This window comes from Pantherophis guttatus, chromosome 1, assembly GCF_059756535.1.
Source record: "Pantherophis guttatus breed Tessera chromosome 1, ASM5975653v1, whole genome shotgun sequence".
Lineage (NCBI taxonomy): Eukaryota > Metazoa > Chordata > Lepidosauria > Squamata > Colubridae > Pantherophis > Pantherophis guttatus.
Genome location: NC_142063.1, coordinates 291,567,574 through 291,592,691, shown reverse-complemented (window position 1 = coordinate 291,592,691; position 25,118 = coordinate 291,567,574). Strand labels below are relative to the sequence as shown.

General features: G+C 37.8%; 1 protein-coding gene across 1 annotated transcript in view; it reads left to right on the top strand.

Annotated features, from left to right (window-relative positions):
* ALK (ALK receptor tyrosine kinase) overlaps window positions 1-25,118 on the top strand; it is a 641,419-nt gene that overhangs the window by 546,560 nt on the left and 69,741 nt on the right. The window contains exons 10-11 of the mRNA XM_087883123.1: window positions 2,130-2,224; window positions 3,537-3,662. Of these exons, the coding sequence (XP_087739249.1) occupies window positions 2,130-2,224; window positions 3,537-3,662 (221 nt within the window). The remainder of the gene's footprint in view (window positions 1-2,129; window positions 2,225-3,536; window positions 3,663-25,118) is intronic.

Here is a 25,118-nt window from a genome sequence, read left to right as displayed (position 1 = left end):
TGTTTTGAGAGGCATCTTTTACATATGAAGCAGAAAGGAAGAAAACAGCAATAATCTAAGTAGAGGATGCATAAGTTGTCTTTGCTGTCTTGCCTCAAATGTAGAGGTTACAGGTTTTAAGATGCCCTTCCAGAGAAGGCTTAATATTTTTGAGAAACTAATGGCACCATTTTTGCCTCCTTGAACCAATCCTTAGAATGTTTTCTTTGCAGTAATCCATCAAGAAGACAAACTTATTTCTACTGCATTTAGAAGTAGGATACCTGAAATGCCAATTTAATTTTTCATCCCTAATGGATTGCTTGGCATTTTCAAATAAAGGAATGAAGATTTTCCATTTGATGGCTGCTACTATTGTAATATAACTTAGATTGGCACCTACCTCCTGGCTTTAGGAAGTGCTCGACTTGGCTGTGACGTTGTGTCTGGGGGTTCAGCAATAGTGATGAGCCTTGGCAATGACTATATTATAGGGGGTATTATTTATATTCGGCAGGCAACTGTGATTATGTTTTATTGAATTTTAATTGTGGTTTTAAAATAGCCGTAGCTGTGCTTTTTTTTTTTACTATTTCTGTTGAGAAATAATAAAAGAGAGATCTTGATGGTATGGCATTTTATATACATTTCACTCTTACTAATATAAAATGCACTCTGGCCCTTATTAGAATGGGATTATGTATCACACTTTTCACTTTTTAGTTTTTCTCTATTTAAGAAAATTTAAAAAAAAACATATGGGTTAGAACACAACTATCTTTGATTGACACAGGAATCTATCCTTATATAAACCATTACCCTCACCAATGGGCCTTTATGTTGTATTAATATGATTAAATTATAAAGTCAATAATATGCTCTTAATTTATTTAACTTAAATCAGATCAATAGAACATTCATCTGATAGAAATCCAGGTTGTTAATTTAACTATTAAAATTCAAGTGAACTCATATGTGGAATAGAATAAAAGGTGACCTTATCAGGAAATTGCAATGCAGCTATGAGTATGAAGACCTGAACTCTATAGGGAGTATTTCAGAGGAAATGAGGATTAAAGCAGGAGGCATTTTGTAAAGGGAGAAGTGGATATTTTCAAGTATTGTCTGTTTCTCAAATATTCATTATTAAAGATAACGCTTTAATAACTATTTTCACCAGGGAATCTATTTCATCCTGGTGTTTATATCTATATATGCATGGACATGACTGTGTACATGGATTCACACACATGTTTGCATAAGAATGTGTGTACTGTGTGTGTGTGTGTTTGTGTGTGTACATATACATGTATTCATTCATATCTAAATATTCCTACTAATCCAGCATAAAATATACTAGTATAAAATATTATTAAATAAGCCATGTAGCTTAAAAGTTAAGTGCAAGGATACTTCCTTGTGTCTACCAGTTTGAGGTATTTTAAGGACAAAACAATTTAAAAACATTTTCTTCCAAGATGTTTTTTTCAGCCTTCCAGTCTGGCCTACAGCTCTGGGATTTCTGTCGATCTTCCATTGTGATACATCAGAAATAAATATTTCTGAGCATTTCTGATTAACACTGCTGAAAATCACATTTATGTGAAAATAGATACCAAGTGTAAGAGCAAAGCTCCTTTTTATAGATGTAGCAAAGACCTTTCCTTTATCTAACAAACTATGCCAAGGGCCTCTAAAGAAAAGGAGGCAGCATCACATATTGTACCACAGATGATCCCAAGTGGGCCAGAATCAATGAGTAATCCCAGAAATTAGACAATTTGTTCTTGCCCCGGTGGCTGTCCACCCATTTGAAGATGGCTTCATAGTGAAGTCTTATGTGTATCAGCATATATACTTTCACATGTATCTAAACTAAATACTTGCTTTTATCTTGTTAAAACAAATGATTTGCCAGATTCCAGGAGTGTGTTTTATCTGTCCTCCAGAACCCAACACTTTGCAAATGTGTGGACTATAACTCCCATCATTCTCAGTCTGTATAGTTGACACAACCAGAGGGCCCCAATTGGAGAAGGTGATGCTTTTTAATTTAAGGCTAGGTTGAGAGTATCAAGAGCAAAGTGGTTTTATTATGAGTTGGTTGCCTTGACTGACATTGTCTGATCTCTTCCATTATTCTTTTACAGATTTTGGCTTCAGATTATTGCATCCTGGAAAGCTGGATCAGAAGCCATCATTGCCTTTGATAATGTGTCTCTCAGCCTGGACTGTTATCTGACAAGTGAGCAAGTCTATGATTAGCTTTTAGATTGGTAGAGTGCCCATATGTCTTGCCAAAGACTAAATGCTTTCCATTACACTTAGAATGTAGGTGTAACTTATATTTCCTGCTTTGGTGCTTCCCCATATCTTGAAAAGAAAAGATAAGGTGTCAGTTCTTTAAGTTAGATTGCACTAGGAAATCGGAGTTATGAATGCTAATGCTATTTATATTCTAAGTTTTGGGTAAGACAATCTTATAAATCTGAATGTGTTTTTTCCCTCTGTCCTTCATGAGAATTAGGGAAGGTCATGCATCAGATGCTTTGTCAAATTGCATTTCTGCCTCAGATGCATATTTCCTTTATCTGAACATTGTCTTGGCTGGGATTCTTTCTCTGTTCCTCAAAATTATTCCTTCTGCCCATTACATGGCGAACCCAGTATTGCTGTGGTTTTATGTCACAAAGCTTTCTGCATTTATTGTGTTGAATATGGACAAGAAATTCAGTGATTTTCTAGACAGAAAACATTAAAAGTCCCATTATGCTATCATATTGTACTTCCTAGAGTTTGTTTGTTTGTTTGTTTCATTCAATTTCTGTAGCTGCCCATTACAGTGAATAATTCTGAGCAGCTTATAGTTCAGAAAATACATTACAATTAAAAATACCAAAAACATTTTAACACAGTAAAAAGGATTTCAGGATTCTGTGTAAGTCTTTTAAGACAGGTCATAAATCACTTTTTCCAAAGCCATTGTAATTTTGAATTATTGTTAAATGAATGGTCACTATGTCTAGGACTACCTATATTTTTTGCTTAGCTATTCTACAACCATGCTCCATAGCATTCCAAAAGAAACCTCTTTTTTCTTTTTAATGAATTTCATTAGTGCACTTTTTGTGCACTAATGCAAATAATGTTCAATTTTAGCATCTACAATTATGAAGAAATATAAAGAAAGAATATAAAGAAATGAAAATTATATAAATTTTCTGTGACTGCGTGGTTATACAGCATCTATTGGAATTTTTCAATTATGATAAATATCTCCTTTCCCCTTCTTAGTATCTTTCTCTTTCTTTCTTTCTTTCTTTCTTTCTTTCTTTCTTTCTTTCTTTCTTTCTTTCCTCCTGTTTTCCCCTTCTATTTATTTCAAATCATATTAAAGCGATAATAGATGCCTGGCTACCTTTCCTTTTAACACTATGTATATTTTGATTGTAATCAGTTGGCCTGGTTTGATTCACCAGCTGTTGCTCTCCTAACTATTTCAGGCCTACACACTTAGCCCTACACAATCCAAAACCAGACTGCTTTTTATGTTTCAGTCAATGAAGAGAAGACATATCGACATAACAGACCAGATGCAGGCAATCTGCTCTATGAAAGAGGTAGGGGAGAAGGACATTTTGAAGAAAAACCAACACAGTTTACTGTTCCAGTTGGCTTTGGAGGTAGGATATTTGGCTTCTTGACAATGATTTCAGAATGATTGGCGCACTCACAAGAGTGCAGGTTTCCAATGTACTGTTGGCTAGAAGGCAATCAAACAACAAAAAGAGAAATATTGATACCAGATAACTATCACCAGTATCAATCAATAAGAATTAAAGGTAATACTAGCCTGTGTACACACTTTAAAGATTAAAGGTACCGATCAATATAAATAATTAATGTATTCAACTGTTGAAAAACATCAATAAAAGAAAAATATTCTGAACTAAAAATGGAATTCAGGAAGAACTGAGGGGTTACTTTATAGCTTACAATATGTAGGAAAAATTGAGATAACCATGAATGGAATTCTCCAGTTCATTCCCCCAGTTTTATCTAGGAGATCCTATTGTTGTTGTTATTATATAGAAAAAATTGTGAAATCATAGCTGCCAGTTCTTTAGTTAATATTGCTCTTCATATGCATTGCCTTCTTTCCAACAACCTACTGTATGTGTGCTAATAATCATATTATGATAAAATAGACAGAAATGTGAAATCACAGCTGTCAGTTCTTTAGCTGTTCTTGGCTTTCATACACATCGAGTTCTTCCCAACAACCTACTGTATGTGTGCTAATAACCACGGAAAATACCATGGTTGGTTTATGCCATAATCTTTCAGTTTCAATTTTCAGATCGCAATCGCAATTGCAATCTTCTCCAATTCTTTGCCTATTCTACTATCTCCTAGTATTGCCACATCAAGTATCCACACTTTTTTCTTTTCAGCCAATTAAATCTGATGTGCTATATGCCAACACTATCAGTTTCTATTTGGAAATCCCATGATATTTTAACCTGCTTATTTTTAACTACTTTTACAATTCTTAAGTTCCCAACAATTTTTCATTACGGATAATTTTTACTGATGTTCCAGTGAATCATGTTGGTGACTGTGTTATATAATTTATAATCAGTTTGTGTGATCATCTTGCATGAGCTCAGTATATGATCTACTGTTTCTTCTGTCTCTTTGCACAATCTGCATTTTGATTCATTAGACAATTTCTCAATTCTGACCTTGATTACATTAGTTCAAATAGCTTGCTCTTGAACAGCCAAAATTAAGCCTAGAGAATCATTTTGTAATGTTCCAGTTATAAGCTATTGCCAGGATTTATTTTTATCCACTTTTCACTTAGTCTTTCTAGAAATTGGACATGTTTTTTTTATTGTCAGCATTCTGTGTGTGTTTTGATTATGTTACTTCAATATTCATATTCCGATGCATGCTTTTCTTCTTTGACAGTTTGTTGGACTTGAGGTAAACCTCTACCTCCATTGCTGCAGCACAGGTATCATTACAGAGATGTAATGCAAAATGAATAGTTATTAGTTTTTTAGTTTTTGGGCTCAGACAATCCAGTTCAGCCTGTGTCCAGTTAATAAAGCCAGCTGCCCAATGTCTAGGCATTGATGGCTTTGATGGTGATTCCCCATTCAATTTTTTCTTTAGTACTTTTCTTACTCTTTTAATGTATTCTTTATTAATCACATTTTCGACTTGTCCATGCTTGTTATCCAACTGTAAAATGCCCAAACATAAATTTTATTTTTATTTATACACTTTATATTTTATAATTACAAGTTGTCCTCACTTAATGACCATTTATTCAGCAATCATTCAAAATTATAATGGCAACCTGTTTGTACTTATCCTTTATATTTCAGAATGACAAAACACTTGTAAATGCAAAGCTGCTTTATGGGAATTATAGCATACTCTAAGCAGTTTCATTGCAGCTTGGAAAAGCCAAGATTCCTAAATTCGGGCCTCTTCCCACTTCTCACTCTACCCATCCCTGTGCTCTACCAGCCACAGCAAAAGTCCCCTGCCTGTGTCCCTCCACCAATCTCCTAAACTTCCCCTCCTCCATTCCTGGCCAAGCCACCAATATCTATCTCCTGCCTATTTCTTGAATATACTGTATGAAGTGAAGCAGGTAACAGAGGAGGTGCAGGAAGGGGGAAATGATAACAATGATGCAGGGGCTGAATGACAGCCACTGGCTGTCACCAGGTGATGCAGAGAAAGTGTTCTCCTGTCTGCTTGGTCACCTAATGCCCCTGAAGCTCAAGACTCTCCCATACAAGCTGTTGGGAGAATATTTTTTCCCAGGATCTGATACGGAGGTGGAAGGGATGATATATTTAGGCTGCATTCCTGGTGGCTATTAAGTGGTCACAAAGCAATGCAGAAAACTCTTCACTTGTCTCCCTTTTTACAGCCCAGATCTGATAGCTCTTGTGAAAAAAAGGGTATGAGTAAAATGAGAAAACCAAGGAATGTGCCTACGAGAAAAATGTGAGAGAGGTAAAGATTACAAACCAAGACTGTGATTTTTATCAAAGAGAGATGTTGCTTACTTACGTAGATATATGCCTAGTACATATTTATCATGCTATTTCTTTGAGGGTAAGCAAACTATTCAGAGTTCAGAAAGGTAGCAAGAATAGATAACAATAAAAAGTCAAAAATATTAAAAGCATGAGATATTCTCTTCAGGGAGATTGATTTAACTTCTACAAGTCTAGTTTACTTTCTCTGCCTGCGGCCATTCTACATTTATTGTAGATTTCACTCTTCTTTCTTTTTTCTCCTTCTATGACTATTTTCCTCCCAATCCTCTTTTGACAGTACCAGAAATGGTCTGTCCCACCCTTATGTCATTCTTGTCTCTTTCCCTAATTGTCAAGTTATTCTTGTAAATAATGAAATTGATCACGTTTTAGATTTTCTGCATTCCTGCTCCAGTTGTACAAATCAATACAAATGTTTAAGATTTGTATATGAATCATATAAGAATCTCAAAGTTTCTCTTGTAAAAGGCAATTGGATTTTCTTGTTTTTCTTTGAAGACCTTTTGCTTCTCATCCAAGAAGCTTCTTCAGTTTGTGAAGAACTGAAGAAGCTTCTTGAATGAAAAGCGAAACGTCTTCAAGGAAAAACAAGAAAGTCCAGTTGCCCTTTGAAAGAACCCTTTGGGACGATCATGACCTGGATGACTGAGAATCTCCATAGACACGAATCATATGAGAACTTCTTTGAAGCAGGTGCTCACCAAACAGTTTGCATTTCCATTCCTCCTGGCCAAAATATATCCAAACTGACAGTATTATATGTTTCAAGTGTACTAACCCAAGCCCAGTTTCATTCCAAATATTTTCTTTTCAAAGTAAGATCTTTAATCTGGAGAGTAGCTTGCAAGCCAACATGAATGGGTTGCCAGCACCTCATGAATGCAGAGCTACATCAGCATGCTGAGAACACATTTAGCACACATGATTGGGTATTTTCTCTTATTTGTGATAGCTTTTTTCTTGACGGTTGCATGTCCCTCATCATAAAAGTGACAGTCTAGCATTCCTGCTGGAAACTAAAATTGATTTGGCTACAGCTCTGCAGGAGCTATCTGCTTTCAGTTTGAAAATAAAGCTAAAAGGCACAGCAGGGATGGAGGGGGAGATAAGTTCTCCAGCACAGCAAAATCATCTATTTACTTCCCTAGAACAGCCTAATTACTTGTCCACAGGATAAAATTAGATGTCGGCAACAAGAAGGAGTAAGCAGCAAAATAACATCAAGAGTAACAGATAAGGTGCTTATTTATTTATAAGTTATATACTAGTTACTCTTCAGCAAAAGCTCCTAGAACAGTTTGCAAGAATTAAAAAAGGTCAACAAATATCAAACAATAAAACATGCCCTAAATTCCAGCATAAAAATAAGCTAAGTGCAAATAAACAACTCTGAAAGCAAATATTATATTGTGATTTACATTGACAACAGTGCAAGTTCACGCAGAAGAAACACCTGACCAGATGTTCTCTAAAGTCACTATTTCCTGCCCAGATGTTCCTTAAAGTCTCAAGGTCTATTCTGAATCCTTCCTTAATGTGAAGTCAAGTGATGGTCTCAGGCTGATAACAGAGAAATTTTCTATAGTTTTTAGATCAATTTTCATTCAGTTTGAGAAGAGAACATTTCAGAAGAATTTCCCCGGTACAAGGGAATTCATGGGTAAAGTGGACTATACTATTCTTGTGTTTGTTTTGTTATGAGATGACCAAGATATATGTGTAATTCTCTCATTTTTGATCGCACAATACTTTATTCAGTCATCCACAGGTTCAAAAGAAGTCATTGTGAGAGAACTTCTGGACTTTTTCAGTAGTGGTGCTGCTACCTTATTATCATTAAGCTAGAGTCTTGCCGTTAAAAAATTGTCGGAGTTTTTTTGTGAAATATTTTGAAAAACCACTTGTGACCAGCTCTAGTTTTTAGAACCTACAGTCACAGTGAGCATTTGGATCTATGCTCAACAGAGATGTCTGCAAAATTTGATAATAAAATCATAAAAAGTCAAGATGGTGGCGCCAACAGTGTGTTTGAAGTTCCTCCTGATGTACATAAGAACATTGATTGCACCATCATGACACCGCTAATGATGAGATGTAGAAAAGCAACTATCAAAATAAGATGCTTTTATCATGCTATTACAATTGCGCAAGCTAACGGGTCAGTCTTGAAATATGCCAGCTATTAAAAATAAAGAAAAAAAGAAAAAAAACAAGTAAATCACCAGAGCCTCATATTTTAATATTTCTGCTACATTAATTTTCCTTTTGGATTATGTTTGAGGAACCTTGTGACAAAGTCTGTATCTGCCATGTAGAAAAGGTTTATAGAAACCGACTAACAGTTACCTTTTCCATAAATGAAAAATAAATGTAAAAATTGATTCTTAAAAGAGAAAGGTGTTCATGGTTGTCTGAGGGAGCATGGAGGTCTTTTCCTCTCAGCTTTTTGGAAGTCTGACACAATTAAATGATAATAAATGGAAGCACTTTAGGAAGAAAAAATATCAAGCCTACTTTATTGCTCCTGGGAAGAATGATACTTCAAGTACAGACTATCCTGCTGTTCTATGGCAGCAGTATAATGTGACATAATACAGAATCCATTTTGCATAAGATATATATTGCAAATGCAAGCAAATGCTTAAGAAGCCATATTGTCTATCTTGCTAGATCTGATGCCACTGATCCATGAAACAGCATTTCAGATGGTCTTTTTTTATTTTGAAAGTCCTTGACAAACACTCTTACTCATGAAGTCAGCAGGTAGCATCTATCTTTGGAGCCTTTATCATGGCATTTACAAATTTCATCAGATATAATAAATCTACTTTGAAAAAAAAGACAGAGAGAGCAGCAGTTTTTTTTTCTTTTTAAACATAATCAATATTCACAGTTTTATTCCACCTTACAGCAAACATTTTGCAATGCCATGCGGGTTAGAATATGAAATAATGGTGCAACTGCAGCTGCACTTCAACTTCAAAGAAAACAGAACAACAAAACTACCATTACATGACTGCACTTTTTCTTTATTTATCTATTTATTTAATCCTGACATTTCAGTGTCACTCCAATCTAAAGGCCTCTGACTGTAGAAGCAGAGATTAATAACAACACAACAAACAGAAAATAATGTAACGTAAACCAAACTGCAATGGTGTCACCACACAGGAGCCGATCCCAAATTTATCATTCCCCCAAATACTTTTTCTCAAATTTTTAACTTTCCACAGAAACTACACAAGGAAGCTGAACAGGGTCCTATATTTCTGTGAGCAAATTATTCCTAAAGAATAGGTTATTTCTAGAAATAATAACTTAAATTTCCAGTTATTCCTACCCTTAGTTTCCTATCCTAACCAGTAACCTGGCTAAAATTACCTGAAAGTTTAACCCACTGCTCCTACTCTTAAACAAAGGACTTTGCTGAAAATCTTCATTAAGAGCTTTGTGGACAACTAAATATAAGCATTGTGTAGGGATGAAGTGCATTACAAATCAAATAAATAGAACATCAACTGAGTTACTTCTGTCTACATGTCTATACATTCTTAAATAACACCAATAATTTCCAGCCTTTTTCTCCCTCTCCAGGATGGCAGGTAGGAAGTGGGGTTGGATGGGCTTGTAATAACCATCTTGAGCCCTGGGTAATGGTAAATCCTCCACAGCCCCAATCAGTGAGATAGAGAGGGGTTTGGTCTTACCACTGGCTAGCCATTAAAATATCCTAACAAAAGTAGGTATGTGTGGGCCTTCAAGTCCCACTCCTGGACAAATCCTTGCATTTTTCTTGACAAGAAGTGGCCTGTCATTACCTGTTTCCTAGGGCTGGAAGAGAATGACTGGCCCAAGGCTCTCAACTGACTTTGTGCCTAAGACTTATAGCTTCCTAATTTTTAGCCTAGTACCTTAACCGAGGTACATACCACATACCTTGGTTTTAATTTACATGAAAGCTGGGACATGATCATTGAAGTAAAGACAAGGATAGAGAAAGCTTGAACAGCACTCTTCAAAATGAAAAAGGTCACGACATAAGCCTAAGACTGAAAATCAGGCTTGTCAGATGTTACATCTTTTCTATCCCGCTCTACGGAGTAAAGAGTTGGTCTCTGACAGAAAACCACTTGAAGAAACTAGAAGCATTTGAAATGTGGATTTACGGATGGCTGTTATGTATAAACTGGGTTAACAAAATCACAAAAGAGGAGGTGATAAGCCACCTCTAAGCAAAGGGAAATCATCAAAGCCATTAAAAAGCTAGTTAGAATATTTTGGACATGTGATGCGACACCCAGAAAAATATGGCATCCTTCACTTAATCCTCCAGGGAAAGATTGAAGGCAAACGAGGACCAGGGAAAAAAAGAACATCATGGCTTCAAAAGGGACCGGTTTGGACAAAATTCAGCAGCACTTTTTCATACGGCTGTTGACAAAAATAGGATTGCCAACATGATCACCAACATCCAATGACAGATATGGCACAAGAATAATAATAATAATACCTTAACCTCTACACCAAACTAGCTACATCATTATACAAAACTGCCCTCCAAGAAGACATAATAAAAGGAAAACCACATGAAAAGAGGACAATGGTAAGGAATGAGGGATTTTTTTAAACAATTAAATATACTCAACTAAACTGTACAGTGAAAAAGAATATTAGATATGTGTTCACTAAATCTATATAGATTGATTTTGATACATATGCCCTTTCTTAGTACTGTCTAGCAGCCTTCTATTGTCTAGCAAAATTTTGAAGAGTGCCCTTTCCCCTTCACTAATGTTCACATCACAGTGATACAGGATGTAGGTTACATGAAAGTCGTGCCTTTCATAGATCATAATAAACATGCCTTTTGACTATTCTGTTTTGACATTTAGATAAACTAGTTAACTAATATCCTTTTTTAGAAATACTTGATCATAGGTCTTTGAGGAAAATACTAAAATAATTTCGGATAAAATTGAAGTGAGAGAAAGCTGGAAGAAATACTCTAGATATTTGCACATGATAATCAAAGAGCAGAATTGAAAAGATTGTTATGAATGTTAGTGCATAGGAAAAATGATAAAAAGAGTCACAGCTACTGGGGGAATATTGAAAACAATAAGGCTGCAGATGTAAATGGTATAACTGGGAAAAAAGTGAAAATATGGATTGATTCAGTGGTGGGTTGCCCCCAGTTCAGACCAGTTCACAAGAACTGGTAGTAAAACCAGCGGGAGGCTCCGCCCATTGACCCGGATGTCATCATAGGTGATCTGCGCACGTGCAGAAGCGTGTGCTCTCCCGATGCGAACCGGTAGTAAAGGTAAGTAGAACCCACCCCTGGATTGATTGATTTACATATGGAGTGGCTGTGGGACTTGTTTATCATGTGTGTGAAAACTACATCTCTGTCTGACAATAGGAAGAAAGCTGATACTGTTCCCCCTATTCAAAGGTCAAGATAATAAGATTGAATGGAAACACTACTGTATAGATTTAGTAGACACACATAGAAAGGTGTTCGTTTCAGTTTTCCAAAGGTCACAGAGAGACAGCGTGATACCAGATTTGTCTGCCAACAGAACAACAGACACATAGAAGCCATTCCTCCTGGCCATTATTTTTCCTATGGGTGGAAGAAAATAGCACAATCATTTCATCCCTGAGACACTATAAATAGGGCTTGCATTTATTAATTACAGATTAGTCACTGGAATACTGTCATAATGGCTTCATTCAGTTTTCTACAGTAAATGCAGCCCTTGATATTCCTGAATACCTGCTTATGTGTTTCCGCTCCAGCTTCCTTAGAGAAGTCTAACAAAAGGTCTTTTGATCAGAATTCTGATCAAAACAGTACAAGCATAAAATCCAAGCAATGCAGGGTGCTTTTATGCCCCGTGGGGGTTGTGCAAACAATTTTTTGTCCTTTCAGCAGCTGATTGATAAATGCATGAACGTTTGAAGAAATATTTACTTTATCGTTGCAGAGAAAGTGCATGCTTAAGTGAATCAGCTTGAATAATAGAATGTTTTGCTTGCTGAGTGCAGTAAGAGCAATATGATGGAAATAAAGCATGCATGAGAATAAACAACTTTCTTAGCAAATGGTTCAACAGCAAGAGGAAATAAGTGAAGGATATGTAACATCCACATGGTTGTCTAATAATAAGGAATATTGTCATCCTGTGTCAGTTGGGGAGGTAAAAGTATGCAGATGATATTTTAGTATGCGGGTGATGTTGTGCTGTTGGCTGAGAACCTGAATGATTTGAAACAAATGTTAGACAGATTGTATTTTGTATTGAAGTGTAGCTGAACATTTATATATCAAAGACCAAGATGGTTGTGTTTGACAGGGAAAACAGAGCCAACATTTGCCAACAAAAATGGTTAAAAAAAAAATCTAGAATAAGTAGATGAACCTGTGTGAATGCTTACTAAAGATGGAATGACATATGGAGAAATTTTAATATAAGTAAATTCTGGTAGAAAGATAATGGGTATTATGTGGTCTGATGCAGGGATTAAATATTTACTGCAAGAAGTGAAAAAAAAAACTTATGTTTATAAGAATCTGCTTCTTCCCACTTTATTATATGGAACTAGAGTTGGGGATGTCAAATAGACATAGGAATAAGTTATCCATCCTCTTATTTATGTTGTTAATTGGATAGCATACTAAGAGAAATGATAAAAATATTACAACTGAGTTGTAGAGGGCTAGAATGTGCATGAGGCCTGGAATTTGTAACCATATCTTTTCTACATCGTATTTTCCATTCAGAAATAATTTTTGCTGTGCTCTAATATGTGTTACTTTATCAACTTTACCATCGACCATGGTATCATGCTGCACCGGCTGGAAGAGTTGGGGGTGGGAGGCACTGTGTTGCGGTGGTTCTCCTCCTTTCTCTCTGACCGGTCGCAGTTCGTGTTGGCAGGGGGGCAGAGGTCGACCTCGAGGCCTCTCATTTGTGGAGTGCCGCAGGGATCGGTCCTCTCGCCCCTTCTGTTCAACATTTATGTGAAGCCGCTGGGCGAGATCATCCGTGGCTTTGGGGTTACCACCAGTACGCTGATGACACCCAGCTGTACATCTCCACCCCAGGCCACCCCAACGATGCCCTTGAAGTGATGTCCCAGTGCCTGGAGGCTGTGCGGATCTGGATGGGGAGGAACAGGCTCAGGCTCAACCCTTCCAAGACTGAGTGGCTGTGGCTCCCGGCATCCCAATATAGTCAGTTGACTCCATCACTGACTATTAGGGGCGAGTCTTTGGCCCCCACTGAAAGGGCTCGCAATCTGGGAGTCCTCCTGGATAGGCAGCTGTCTTTGGAGGAACATCTGACGGCTGTTACCAGGGGGACCTTTTATCAGGTTCGCCTGATTCGCCAGTTGCGGCCCTTTCTTGATCGGGATTCCTTGTGCACAGTCACTCACGCCCTCGTCACCTCTCGCCTTGACTACTGCAACGCTCTCTACATGGGGCTCCCCTTGAAGAGCACCCGGAGGCTCCAGCTGGTCCAGAATGCAGCAGCGCGGGTAGTGATGGGAGCAACATGGCGCTCCCATGTAACACCGCTCCTGCGCGAGCTGCACTGGCTCCCGGTGGTCTTCCGGGTGCGCTTCAAGGTGTTGGTTATCACCTTTAAAGCGCTCCATGGCATAGGGCCTAGCTATCTCCGAGACCGCCTGCTGCTACCGATGACCTCCCATCGACCCGTGCGCTCCCACAGAGAGGGCCTCCTCAGGGTGCCATCAGCCAAACAATGTAGGCTGGTGGCCCCCAGGGGGAGGGCCTTCTCTGTGGGGGCTCCCACCCTCTGGAATCAGTTGCCCCCGGAGATAAGAAGAATCCAGGACCTCAATGCCTTCCGTCGTTCCCTGAAAACCTATCTTTTTCAGCAAGCCGGGTTGGCTTAAGAAGAAATTTAAAAAAAAATTTAAATTCTTTTAATTAGTCTGTGATTCTTAACTTTCGGGCCAAAATTTATATATATTTTTAAATGTTTTAATATTTGTATTCTATGTTTTTTATCTTGGCTGTACACCACCCTGAGTCCTCAGGGAGAAGGGCGGTATATAAATTGGAAATTAAATTAAAATTAAATTAAACTGTGCTCTTTTTTAATATGACTTCTTATAAATAATTCCCTATCATCTTCTCATCTCCTGATTGAGTAGCAAGGTACTCTATATCGGCATTTTTACTGTTAGGGCACATTCACATCGGTGGTGGGTTGCCCCCGGTTCGGACTGATTCGCAAGAACCGGTAGTAAAACCGGCAGGAGGCCCCGCCCACCACCCCAGATGTCATCATCAGCGATCTCTCAATTTTCCATCTGCTTCTAACTAAGGTGACCAATCGTCCTTCTTTTGTCAGTTCTGTCCTCTCTCGAAAAGTGTCCTCCTACATGTCCTCCTTTTTGATATGTGAAGACTAATCTGTAAATCTCCGTATTCGATCGATGCCGATCCGATCCGTTGTGTGTGATGTGACATATTTATTTATTATTTATTTATTTATTAAATTTATATACCGCCCTATTCCTGAGGGACTCAGGGTGGTGAACAGCGAACGATAAAAATACATGTAATACAAACATTAAAAAACCAATTAAAATATACTAAACACTCTGGTCCTAGATAATTCAAGACATCCCAGTTTAAAACAACATCCCAGTTTAATTTGTATTTGACATAATGATTTGTCAAGGCTCGGTACAGTCGGTGAGAGGCAATTATGAGACACATATGCTCCACACAGGAAAATTGTTTTGAGAGAGTGTGCCATATGCAAGAGTGCGCCACATGCAAGAGTACGCCGTGCGCAAGTGGCTTTGTTTACGTCTTACTGAAACACGACACAGCACACACGCATGTGTCCTCCTTCTCATTGTAAAAAAGTTGGTCACCTTATTCTAACTGAAGTTTCATTTCTTTGCACAATGTGTGGCACTTTGGTCACAAACAAGCTAAAGTGGCAGGAGTAGCTGGAACCTAGTTTCAACTGTGTAAGTATGCCAACTCCCCTAAGGGGACCAATGGTTGTGGCTGGCAGGCAGCTCGTCTGTACCATCTGCAGGCCATGTATTTGTCAACAATACCATTACTTCTAGCGATTTTGGTGTCTTTGAATTCATATTTATTCTTCTCAGCCATATCCTCCATATATAGCACTGAAATTGCTAGAGGTAATGTTATTCCAAATGCATGCCATTCAAGCTGTCATAAAGGGGTCTGGGAAGGAAGAATGAATGTGACTTCAAAGATACTGAAATTGCCTGAAATAATTTTATACTTAGCACTATATATAATTAGTGTTATATCTGTGCTGGATATTAAAACCTTGGCAACTGTTAACAGCCAAAAGTAAGATTTTCATAAAGTCTTTTTTAACCAGATTAATGGATAGAGAAATGGGCAAATCAATACGTGTAGCACCTAATTTAACTCTAGATAAATTGGGCAGAATTTTCTTTGACTTCGGCCTGCCGCACATAGATGCAGTAAATCATAACTGTTTTCCCAATAAAGCAAGACTGTAAAGATATTCTGACACTTAAAATCCCCCAAACCCTTAAGAATCATTTTCTTTTTTTTCTTGTTGTATAGATATTGGTTTGAGGTGCCTTTTTTCCTCTTAAGCTGTCTCAGACTTTAAAATATTTTTTTTTTAAGTTGGCCTTTTTCTCCTCTTACACTAACAACTTTCCTTTCCAGAGCCATTATTATGGCATTAAAAGCAGAAGACACTGAAAAATGATTCTCAGCATTTATATTGATGAACTATATTCATTTCCACTTTATGTTGATTCTTTTTGTTTGCATCTTTTTTCTTTTTGGGGGTGTGCCTGAACGCTTTTGACTAGGTCTTGACTCTTGGTGATATTTGCAGAACTTTTTTTGCCATTGCCTCCTTCTTAGGGCTAAGAAGGTGTGAGTGGCTCCAAGTCACCCAACTGGCTTCATGTCTATGACAGAATTAGAATTTACTATCTTCTAGTTTCTAGCTTGCTACTTTAATCATTCCGCTAATCATTTATCCTGCTTAAATGCTAGGCTTTACAATTAAATATGTAGTAATTAGAACAGGCCTTTTTTCTACCATTTACTTCCAATCTATTGAAAACTTGTCAAATTCTGTGTCTTTGGTTAATGATTATAAGTTTCATTTATCACCTGTGATCAACATCAGTTCTGATGTCCATGAGTTTGTGAATGTAATATTATGTATGTATAACATATACATATACATATGTATATACATATACATATACATGACATACATACATAATATTACACACACAAACACATATATATCTCTGTGTGTGTAATATTATTGTTACTTCTTTTTCTTTCTCCTTGCTAACTTTTCCCTTCCAGCTTCTGCCAGCAGAATGGCTCCCACAGAGTCTATCAGAAAGTAGATCCTTTTTCAGGCAAATGGCATTTCCTGGGAAAGATTGTGAGTCACATGAGTTAATCAGATGAAGGAGCTGAAAGGAACAGCAGAGCAAATATTAATTACAATAAAATTGCATTTGTTGGCTCTTTGCATGTAATTATCCTAACTGAACTGTTGGCATAATGCAATAAAGATGTCTGCAGAATTGGATTTCTATATAAAGTGGCAGTTAACTCAGTCAGTGACCAGTTCTAATCCAAAAAGCATTTGTGGTGGAAGTGTTAGATGCATTAGTCTTAGATGTGACTTCAGCTGTCTAAGTGTTTTTCTCCACGACCATATTACAATACTACCCATCCATCTTGAATTGGCAACAAACTATATAGGCATGAAATTTGCTGTTCACATTGATGATTCTACTCCATCTTTATTGCCTTGGTTCCCACTCCCTGCCAGTCTGCTGACTTCCCTCCAAAATACTGGAATGGAAATACTATCAGATTTTGCAACTCTTAAAGCGGCTTTTGGATGGTGATAGAATAAGAAGGAAATGCTATTCTGATTCAATTCAGCTAACAGTGACTCAATACTATCTCAATTATGGTCTAGGGACAAAATGAAAATAAAATCATGGAGGCACTGGTGAAAAATCATTTTGCCCAATGATGATTATACAATAGCTAACTGGCCTAAAAATACTGGGTGGTTAAAGGAGAATGATAGAGATATTAGGAAATGCACAAAAAGTCAGCTCTTACTACAGAACCTCTATGATGAACAGCCTGGCTTTCTATAGACACTACATGAAGTCAAGATTATATGTATTTCCCATTTCATCCAGGATCAGGAATGCAGGTTTTGCTCTTAATGAAACAATAATCTCCAAAACTATAGTAATATTCATAACAACATGCATAACAACCATTAACATATATTGAAATGTAATGAGGAATATGGTCAGGATGGATTCTGCCTGCTGACAATTCATTAATTGTAGATAAGAATACTGACCTGGCCTGTATCATTGAAACCTGTTTGGGCAATGGGGGGGGAGTGTTCCCCTCTCTGAAATGTGCCCTTTGGGGTTTCATGTGTGGCCCAATTCCAACTCCATGGCAGGGATGGGGGAGTGGCTGTTGTCTTTTGGGAGTCTCTAGTGGCCACTGGGGGCTCTGTCTCAGACATTGCGGAGATGTGAGACCCTTTTTGTGAGGTTGGGCCATCGGGAACAATGGAGATGATTACTCACTTACCTTCCTTCCAGTAGTGTAAAAGCATCACTGTCCATGCTCCTGGACTCTGTGTGGACTGGCAGTGAAGTTTGCCAGTTTTATGATTCTGGGGTTGCTGCCTTTCCTCTCAGTCTGGGCTCTGAGGTAGTATGGGAATTCAGGGACACCATGGCAGCCATGGATCTGGCCAACTTGTCCATGACTCTACTCACACAGGGTCACACATTAGCTCTGATTTTTGCCTCCAGGTAGCATCATGATCTTGGTTTGGGGGAGACTGCCATCAGGCCTCTATCATGGACATATCTCAGCCCCAACTCAATCCTGGCAAGATAGAGTGCTATGGGTTGTTACCCCCTCCAGGCCCAGATGAGGTAGCACTTCCATGGACAAAGTTAGTGTACAGTTTGGGCGGTTCTCCTGGATCCTTGGATCCTGCTTTGAGGAACAGGGGGCAGCCATGGCAGGGGGGCAGGGGCTTTGCACAAATTAATCTGAAGCAGCAGTTGAGCTCTGTCTCGAACCAGGAAGCCTTGCACACAGTCCCTCATGCTTTGATCATTTCCCATTAGGATTACTGCAAAGGTGCAATGGAGTTGTCCTTGAAGACCACTTGGAAGCTATAACTGTCCAGAATGCAGGAGCATGCACAGTGATGGGTACCCCTAGGTTTACCCATAAAACACTCTGCTGTGCAAGCTGCACTGCCTCCTAGTTTCATTCCAGGTGCAATTCAAGGCACTGATTATTACCTTTAAAGCTCTATAAGGAACAGGGTCAAATTATCTGAGGGATTGCCTCTCCCTAAGGACAGCTACCCATCCTACCAGATCAGATAGGGTGGGAATGTTCCTTTGTAATGTTTCACTTGAACATTGCCATCTCACAGGACCTAGGAAGCCCCTGTCCTATGAAGTCCTATGATCCTTTCCTTTGAAATTTACCTCTACCCTCCTAGTCTTCCATAAAGCACTTAAGTCCTGGCTTTTCCCCTAAACCAGGAGTCTCCAAACTTGGCAACTTAAATACTTGTGGACTTCAATTCCCAGAATTCCTCAGCCAGCTTTGCTTTGCTGGCAAGTTTGGAGACCCCTGCCCTAAACACTGGAATGGGATGAAGCAGATAAGAGGATTTAATGAGGAGTTTGGAAGTTTAACTTCAATGCCATGTTTTCAGCATTAATGGTTTTAACAGTTTTATGTTTTACTTTTTTTTTTCAACTAATGTTTTAATTGTTGACTGGAAGCTGCCCAGAGTTCAACATAAGATTGGCAGCTATATACAAGTAAGAAAGAAAAGGGAGGGAGGGGAGAGGCGGCGGCGGCTGGATGAGAAATTAGAGCCAGGTTACAGAGGAATCAGAGGAGAGAACAGCACAGTGGAAAAAGGAAGAGCAAAAACACTCTTGAAAGCAATTAGCACAGCTCCTTTGATTCAACAGCACAGATCAAAATGGCATTAGTTTAAAATAGTGAGTGCCTTCCCAGCAGATAAGCAAAATATACATCACAAAGAAATAAAAAACACAACCAGACAGTTCACTGCCTCTGTTTGACTGGCATGCTCCCGTGCCTTCACTCCTGTGCCTCTTCGCTTTTGCTTTTTCTATTTGTCGGCTCAAATGGTCTTTCTCACTTCTAATTAACAGAGGTCAGTTCTTTATTTAATCATTGTTCATGGCCACCCAACTTGCAAATTAAGAATTCTTCAGATTACATTCCCCCACCACCACCAAGGTCTGGGGTGTGGATGTTTCTAATATCCTGTGCAATGAGGGTTGACATACATGACTCATTTAACTTCTCTGCAATTTCCTTCACTGCCTTTGGTCTTCTTTTGCTCAACTAACAAAACCATTTAATTTCCACAGAGCAGAAAGACCCATTATATTCTTCGTTATTGTGTTTCTTCCCAGTCTCTCCATTTGAGTATTTATTGCTGTGTAACAATATATTATATAGATATAGATATCTTCAGCCTTCCTGCAGATCCATCGCAAGCTTGAAGGCCATCTTCCGTGTTTCCTTCCATCATTAACCTTTTTCCAACTTATTGAGGAAAAAAGTTAATGTGCTAGGTCCCACTCCATTGCACACAGAGATGCCATTAACCAGGAACAACACAAATGAAAAGTTTCCTTCTTTACTGTGTTAGACGGTTGTTGTAAATTATTGGAATATATTTTGTCTAGCTATTTGTCTGGGACACAATGTTCATCCTTTTTTCCAGGAATTAAATGGCACGTCTTTTTATTATTATGACGTCTCTAGCAACAAAATTGGAATTAAGAAAATACACATAGAAAACAAATAATAAGTAATTTAATTGCATAGACCTACAATTATTTATTTATTACTTCTCAGCACTTTACTGGGATTGAGGTTGGGAATAAAGTATAAAACCTCCTTTCCTAAATATTGGTTTATGTGCGAAGGCATTAATATAACAAAATATGCTCAGCTAAAATTTTCTTACATTTCCTAAATTCATTAAAAAAGCTAGGTGGAGTTTTACAGGTACATCTAAAGCATCTTCATATCCTACTCATCCCCCGTGTGATCTGCACATGGCTGTATTATACATTGGTAGAAGCTGAAGTAGAGCACATCTGACTCAACACACACAATCTTTCTTTTTCCTTTTTCCTGCAACCTTGGCCTTCAACCGCTCTCACATTCCACATAGACCCTGGAAGTTCACTGAGCACAAATTCTTGGTTTGCCATTTGTGATGATGTTAAATTCATCTCCCCCTGCGTTTCCAGGGAGAGATGTATATATAATCTGATGCAGTGGGAAAATCCAAATTTTTTTACTACTGGTTCTGTGGTGTGGCTTGGTGGGCATGGTGTGGCTTGGTGGGTGTGGCAGGGGAAGGATACTGCAAAACCTCCATTCCCACTCCACTCCAGGGGAAGGATACTGCAAAATCCCCATTCCCTCTCCACTCCTGGGGGAAGGATATTGCAAAATCTCCATTCCCAGCCCACTCTGGGGCCAGCCAGAGGTGGTATTGCCGGTTCTCAGAACTACTCAAAATTTCCACTACCGGTTTTCCAGAACCTGTAAGAACCTGCTGGATTTCACCCCTGATCTGATGCCTTTTTTATGGGCTGCCCATTTCAAGTTGAGACCAATAAGTGTGAGATCATCCAGTTTGAATGTTAATAGGAAGAGGCTGGATCAGATTAGTATCTTTTGGCTACTGTATTGGAAAAAAGGTATCATGTGTTTAAGAAAGTTTATGCCACCAAGAAAAGTACTTGTACTTTTCTATACTAAGTAGTATACTAAGTAATAATGTTTCAAAGTTATATTATGTTTTTTCCTGGGATGGGGAAAGTCTGTTAGAGAATGATTTTTGCCAGGTAATATTAGGTTCAAGCAATATGTAATTACGTAATGCATTTTCTAATCTTAATAAAAGCTTTCCTTGAATAAATCTCCTTAATTAACTGTTGACTCAGAAGTACTTATGTTAATGTACTTAGACCTATGAAGCACAGTTAAGATGCCTGTTGCTGTTCTCCTTATAGTAGCACGCTCACATTTTTGAGCAGCGAAATTACTTTCTACTCCCGCTGAATATATGTTGTTTCTCCCTGTAGGTCAGATTAAGTTTTCTAAAATTAATCTTAAAATACTTACAGTTGTTTAAGCAACTCTGTACATTAACCATGCTCTATTTTGCAAGTTATGGTAGATGTTGAGCAGGAGTGCCAGATAGTTATCGTTAACTCTGATAGCTCCATGGAAGTCCTGATGCTGAGAGGCAATCTGGTAGGGGGGGTGCTGTTGTGGGTCACCATATGGGTCAGGCACTGCTTTAAAGTTTGGCTTACTACTTTTGTTAAAGAATCTGATAAGCCCTATGGGAGGCAGTTGGGTTTTGCTGGTCTCAGGTGTGGCTTGGTAGAAATAAAGACAGAGTCCAGATATTTGCCTCAATAAGTGGTACACATTTTTTTCAGCTAAATAAAGATGGGCCCCTCAAAGTAGGAGGGAACCCTAAACTGTCACATAACTGTGACACGTATATGTATATGCTTGCTAAGTTGTTTACTTCATTATACAGAGAAGCCGGCACTCTATAGATAAGATAAAGAAGCACAGAAATAGTCAACCACCTCCCTTGATGGCATTCCAAGGATATTGGGTGGTACCTCAGGGATATTGGGTGTTTCCTGCGGAAATTTCCATGTCCCTGAAGGCCTGCTGAGGTAACACTGCCAACTGCACATAGGTTCTCTCAAGGCTGTCGTTAGAATTATTAGATTCCTGATCAATGGCTGGGCTGGGTACAACTTGATTTGTTCCAATACATATAATTGTGCTTTTACATTGCCTCTCTTAAGTCTCTGCAAGTGACTTTTTGACAGCTGAGAATTACATGAATAGATTCCAAGTGGGGACTGCTATTGCAATATCTTGTAACTTTGATTCTTGGCTACTTGCTTTTTCAATATGTTGAGGTGAGAGGGGAGTTGTTAACCAGCTGCTTTTCATCAGCAACATGTTCCTGGGCTTTCTTTAATTCCAGGACATATTTCTTCCAGATGTTTGGTGATATCTACAATATAAATCATGTGAAGCTGGTTAAGAAATTTAGGGTGCAGTGTTAATTCTTAAAGCCTATAAGTGATGTAAATTATGATATTGATTTCAAGGGACAAATCATTTTAACATCTACCTGAAATTGAAATTAATTTTAAGCCACTTCATGGGAAAGAGTATTTTTTCTCTTGCAGACATGCATGAATACATATATTTATCAATTCCATTTGTATAAAGCTGATTATCTGAAATTTCTTGATATTTATAAAAAACCAACAGTTAAAACATCAACAATAATACAGTTACAAGTTAAAATATCTATGGTATACGTTGAATAATTTATAATTATAAATGGCCTAATCCTAATAATCTTGATGGAAGCATTGTCATCTAATCCAGCAAAAATAATAAAACAACAATTGCAATAACAATTATTGATGTGAGTAATTAGTTTCCAATTGTGTTTCAGATGAGTTCGGTTTTTACTGTCCTCTGGAATGTTGTTAAACATGGGATAAATCTAATTTCTGAGAATTGGGACCATAACAAAAAAAAAATAGCACTTGATCTTTCTTACTTCGCAAAAGTAGAAAACACAGAACATAGAATAATAGTGCTGGAAGGGACCTTGAAGGTTTTCTAGTCCAACCCCCTGCACATAGTTGGAGATCCTATACCATTCCAGATAAATGGCTGTTTCAGTCTCTTCTTGAACTTCCAGTGATGGAGCACTTACAACTTTTGGAGGCAAGCCATTCCACTAATTAATTGTTCTCACTGTCAGGAAATTTCTTCTTAGTTCTAGGTTGGATCTCTCTTTAATAATCTTCCATCTGTTATTTCTTGTCCTTGTTCCTCAGGTGCTTTGGAGTCCCTCAAATATTGGAAGAATGCTATCATATCTCCCCTAACCTTTCTCTTTCTTAGAATAGACTTACTAGTTCCCTCAGTCATTCATCATATAGTTTAACCTCTAGACCCATTATTATTTTTGTTGTTTTTCTCTGAACTCTTTCTAGGGTCTCAATTTTTCTTTTTTCTTTTTGTATTGTGGTAAACAGAATTGGACACAGTATTCTAAGTGAGGTCTCACCGGTACAGCATAAAGTGGTACAATCACTTTATGTGATCTTGAAACTATCCCTCTGTTGAAAATAAGATCCTCTTACATACCATGATTTTCAGTTTCATGGGAGGCAATGCTTTGTTCTATAATTATTCCATCATGCCTGCGTTGGCATCATTACATAAAGGGGCTCTATACAAAATTGTGGTGTCAGAAGATATGCTGCTATAGTGGACATACAAGGAGGTTTTCAGCAATAAAAAGGAAGAATTTGAGTTTTTGTGCAAGATAAAATAGACTTTGTACAGCAAATGAACCCAAAATGAGACTTTTTTTTTGTGCTCAATATTAACAAGGAAGGATAAAGTGTGATATATTTTATCAGTTGCTGTAAACATGAAAGCGAGTGAAAATGCTTGTTTCAATGGACTCTTACATCCTCAAATATCAGAAAATTGTTTTAATTGTGAGATTGGATGACTTGGATGATAGAAAAGCTCATCACCTAGAAGTCTCCTGACATCACAATCCACTGAGGACTTTGCAGAGGTGGAATGAATATAGTTTAGCTGGCTGCAATATTTCTTTGGCTGAAATCTACCATTTCTAAGTAATAAATTGCATCAGCTTTAATCCCTTTAAAAAGTACATGTTGCCAGGGCTGATTATAGGGGGCAAACCACTGAAATGCTGGGCTAAGTTCTATTCAGCTCTTCAGCTTTCTGTTCAACAGATGATACAAATAATCCAAATAATTTGTCTTTTTTTTCATGCTGCCAAGGCCTGTAGTGAGATAGTGTGTTTGCGTGTAGATATCATGAGATAATATGCAAACTTTTTGCCCAGTGGACAAATAATGTTCTATGACTGCTTAGGGTAAAATAAATGAATAAAAAAATATCATCTTATATAGCAGGAATCATATATACAAATCATGCCTGAAGCCATAAAAAGAGCAACAGATCCAAACAAAGTGACAGAAGAAAATCCTTACTTGAACTGTATTTTTGTTGGAGGCTAATTTGCACCTGGATTTTTCAGAATTATGCTTAACTTCAAGACAACCCCGCTCCCTTTGCTATATCAGTATTTCTTCTGAACAGTTGAGCAATTGATTATATATCCAGCAACTTGGCTTAAATTTAGCTGGATTTTACAATTTGCAGGCATGCTTCAGATAACAGGATTATCCAATTGATGTATCTCTCTGTTCTTCAATACAGAACAAAGGGAAACACATTCATTTGCCAATGCAATGCAGAACAGCATTATGTTGTCTGCAGATGGAAAATGCTACACCAGAGTCTCTTGTTAAAGGGGTTCCATTTCACCATGGCTTCTTTCATCTATGGAGATCAAAAGCTGTGCTGAGAATTACCCCCAAACATGTAGCAACCTATAGAAACTATTCTGTATGATGTTTTAATGACTTGTGCGTGACACCCTGCAAATTTCTTTTCCTCGGTTCTTGGAGGGACGAGTGAAAAAAAAATCAATAATACACAAAAGAGAAATATTGATTTTTACTGGAAATGACTTCTTCCTTTTCCAAAGTATCATAGGCTGTGTTTAAAGAAGCATTGGATGTTTGATATGCTTAAAGCTTCAGGCAAATGCTACATTTAATAAAGCTTTTAGATCAGTGTGGGTTCTATGTAAATTTCTTGGTAGAGGGAAAGTGAATTAAATCAATCTGTGGCATAAGCCTTTCCTTCATACTTGTATTCAGACTAAGATATAAATTTCATATACATATTAATAGTTATGTATGGGGATGGGGCACATACCT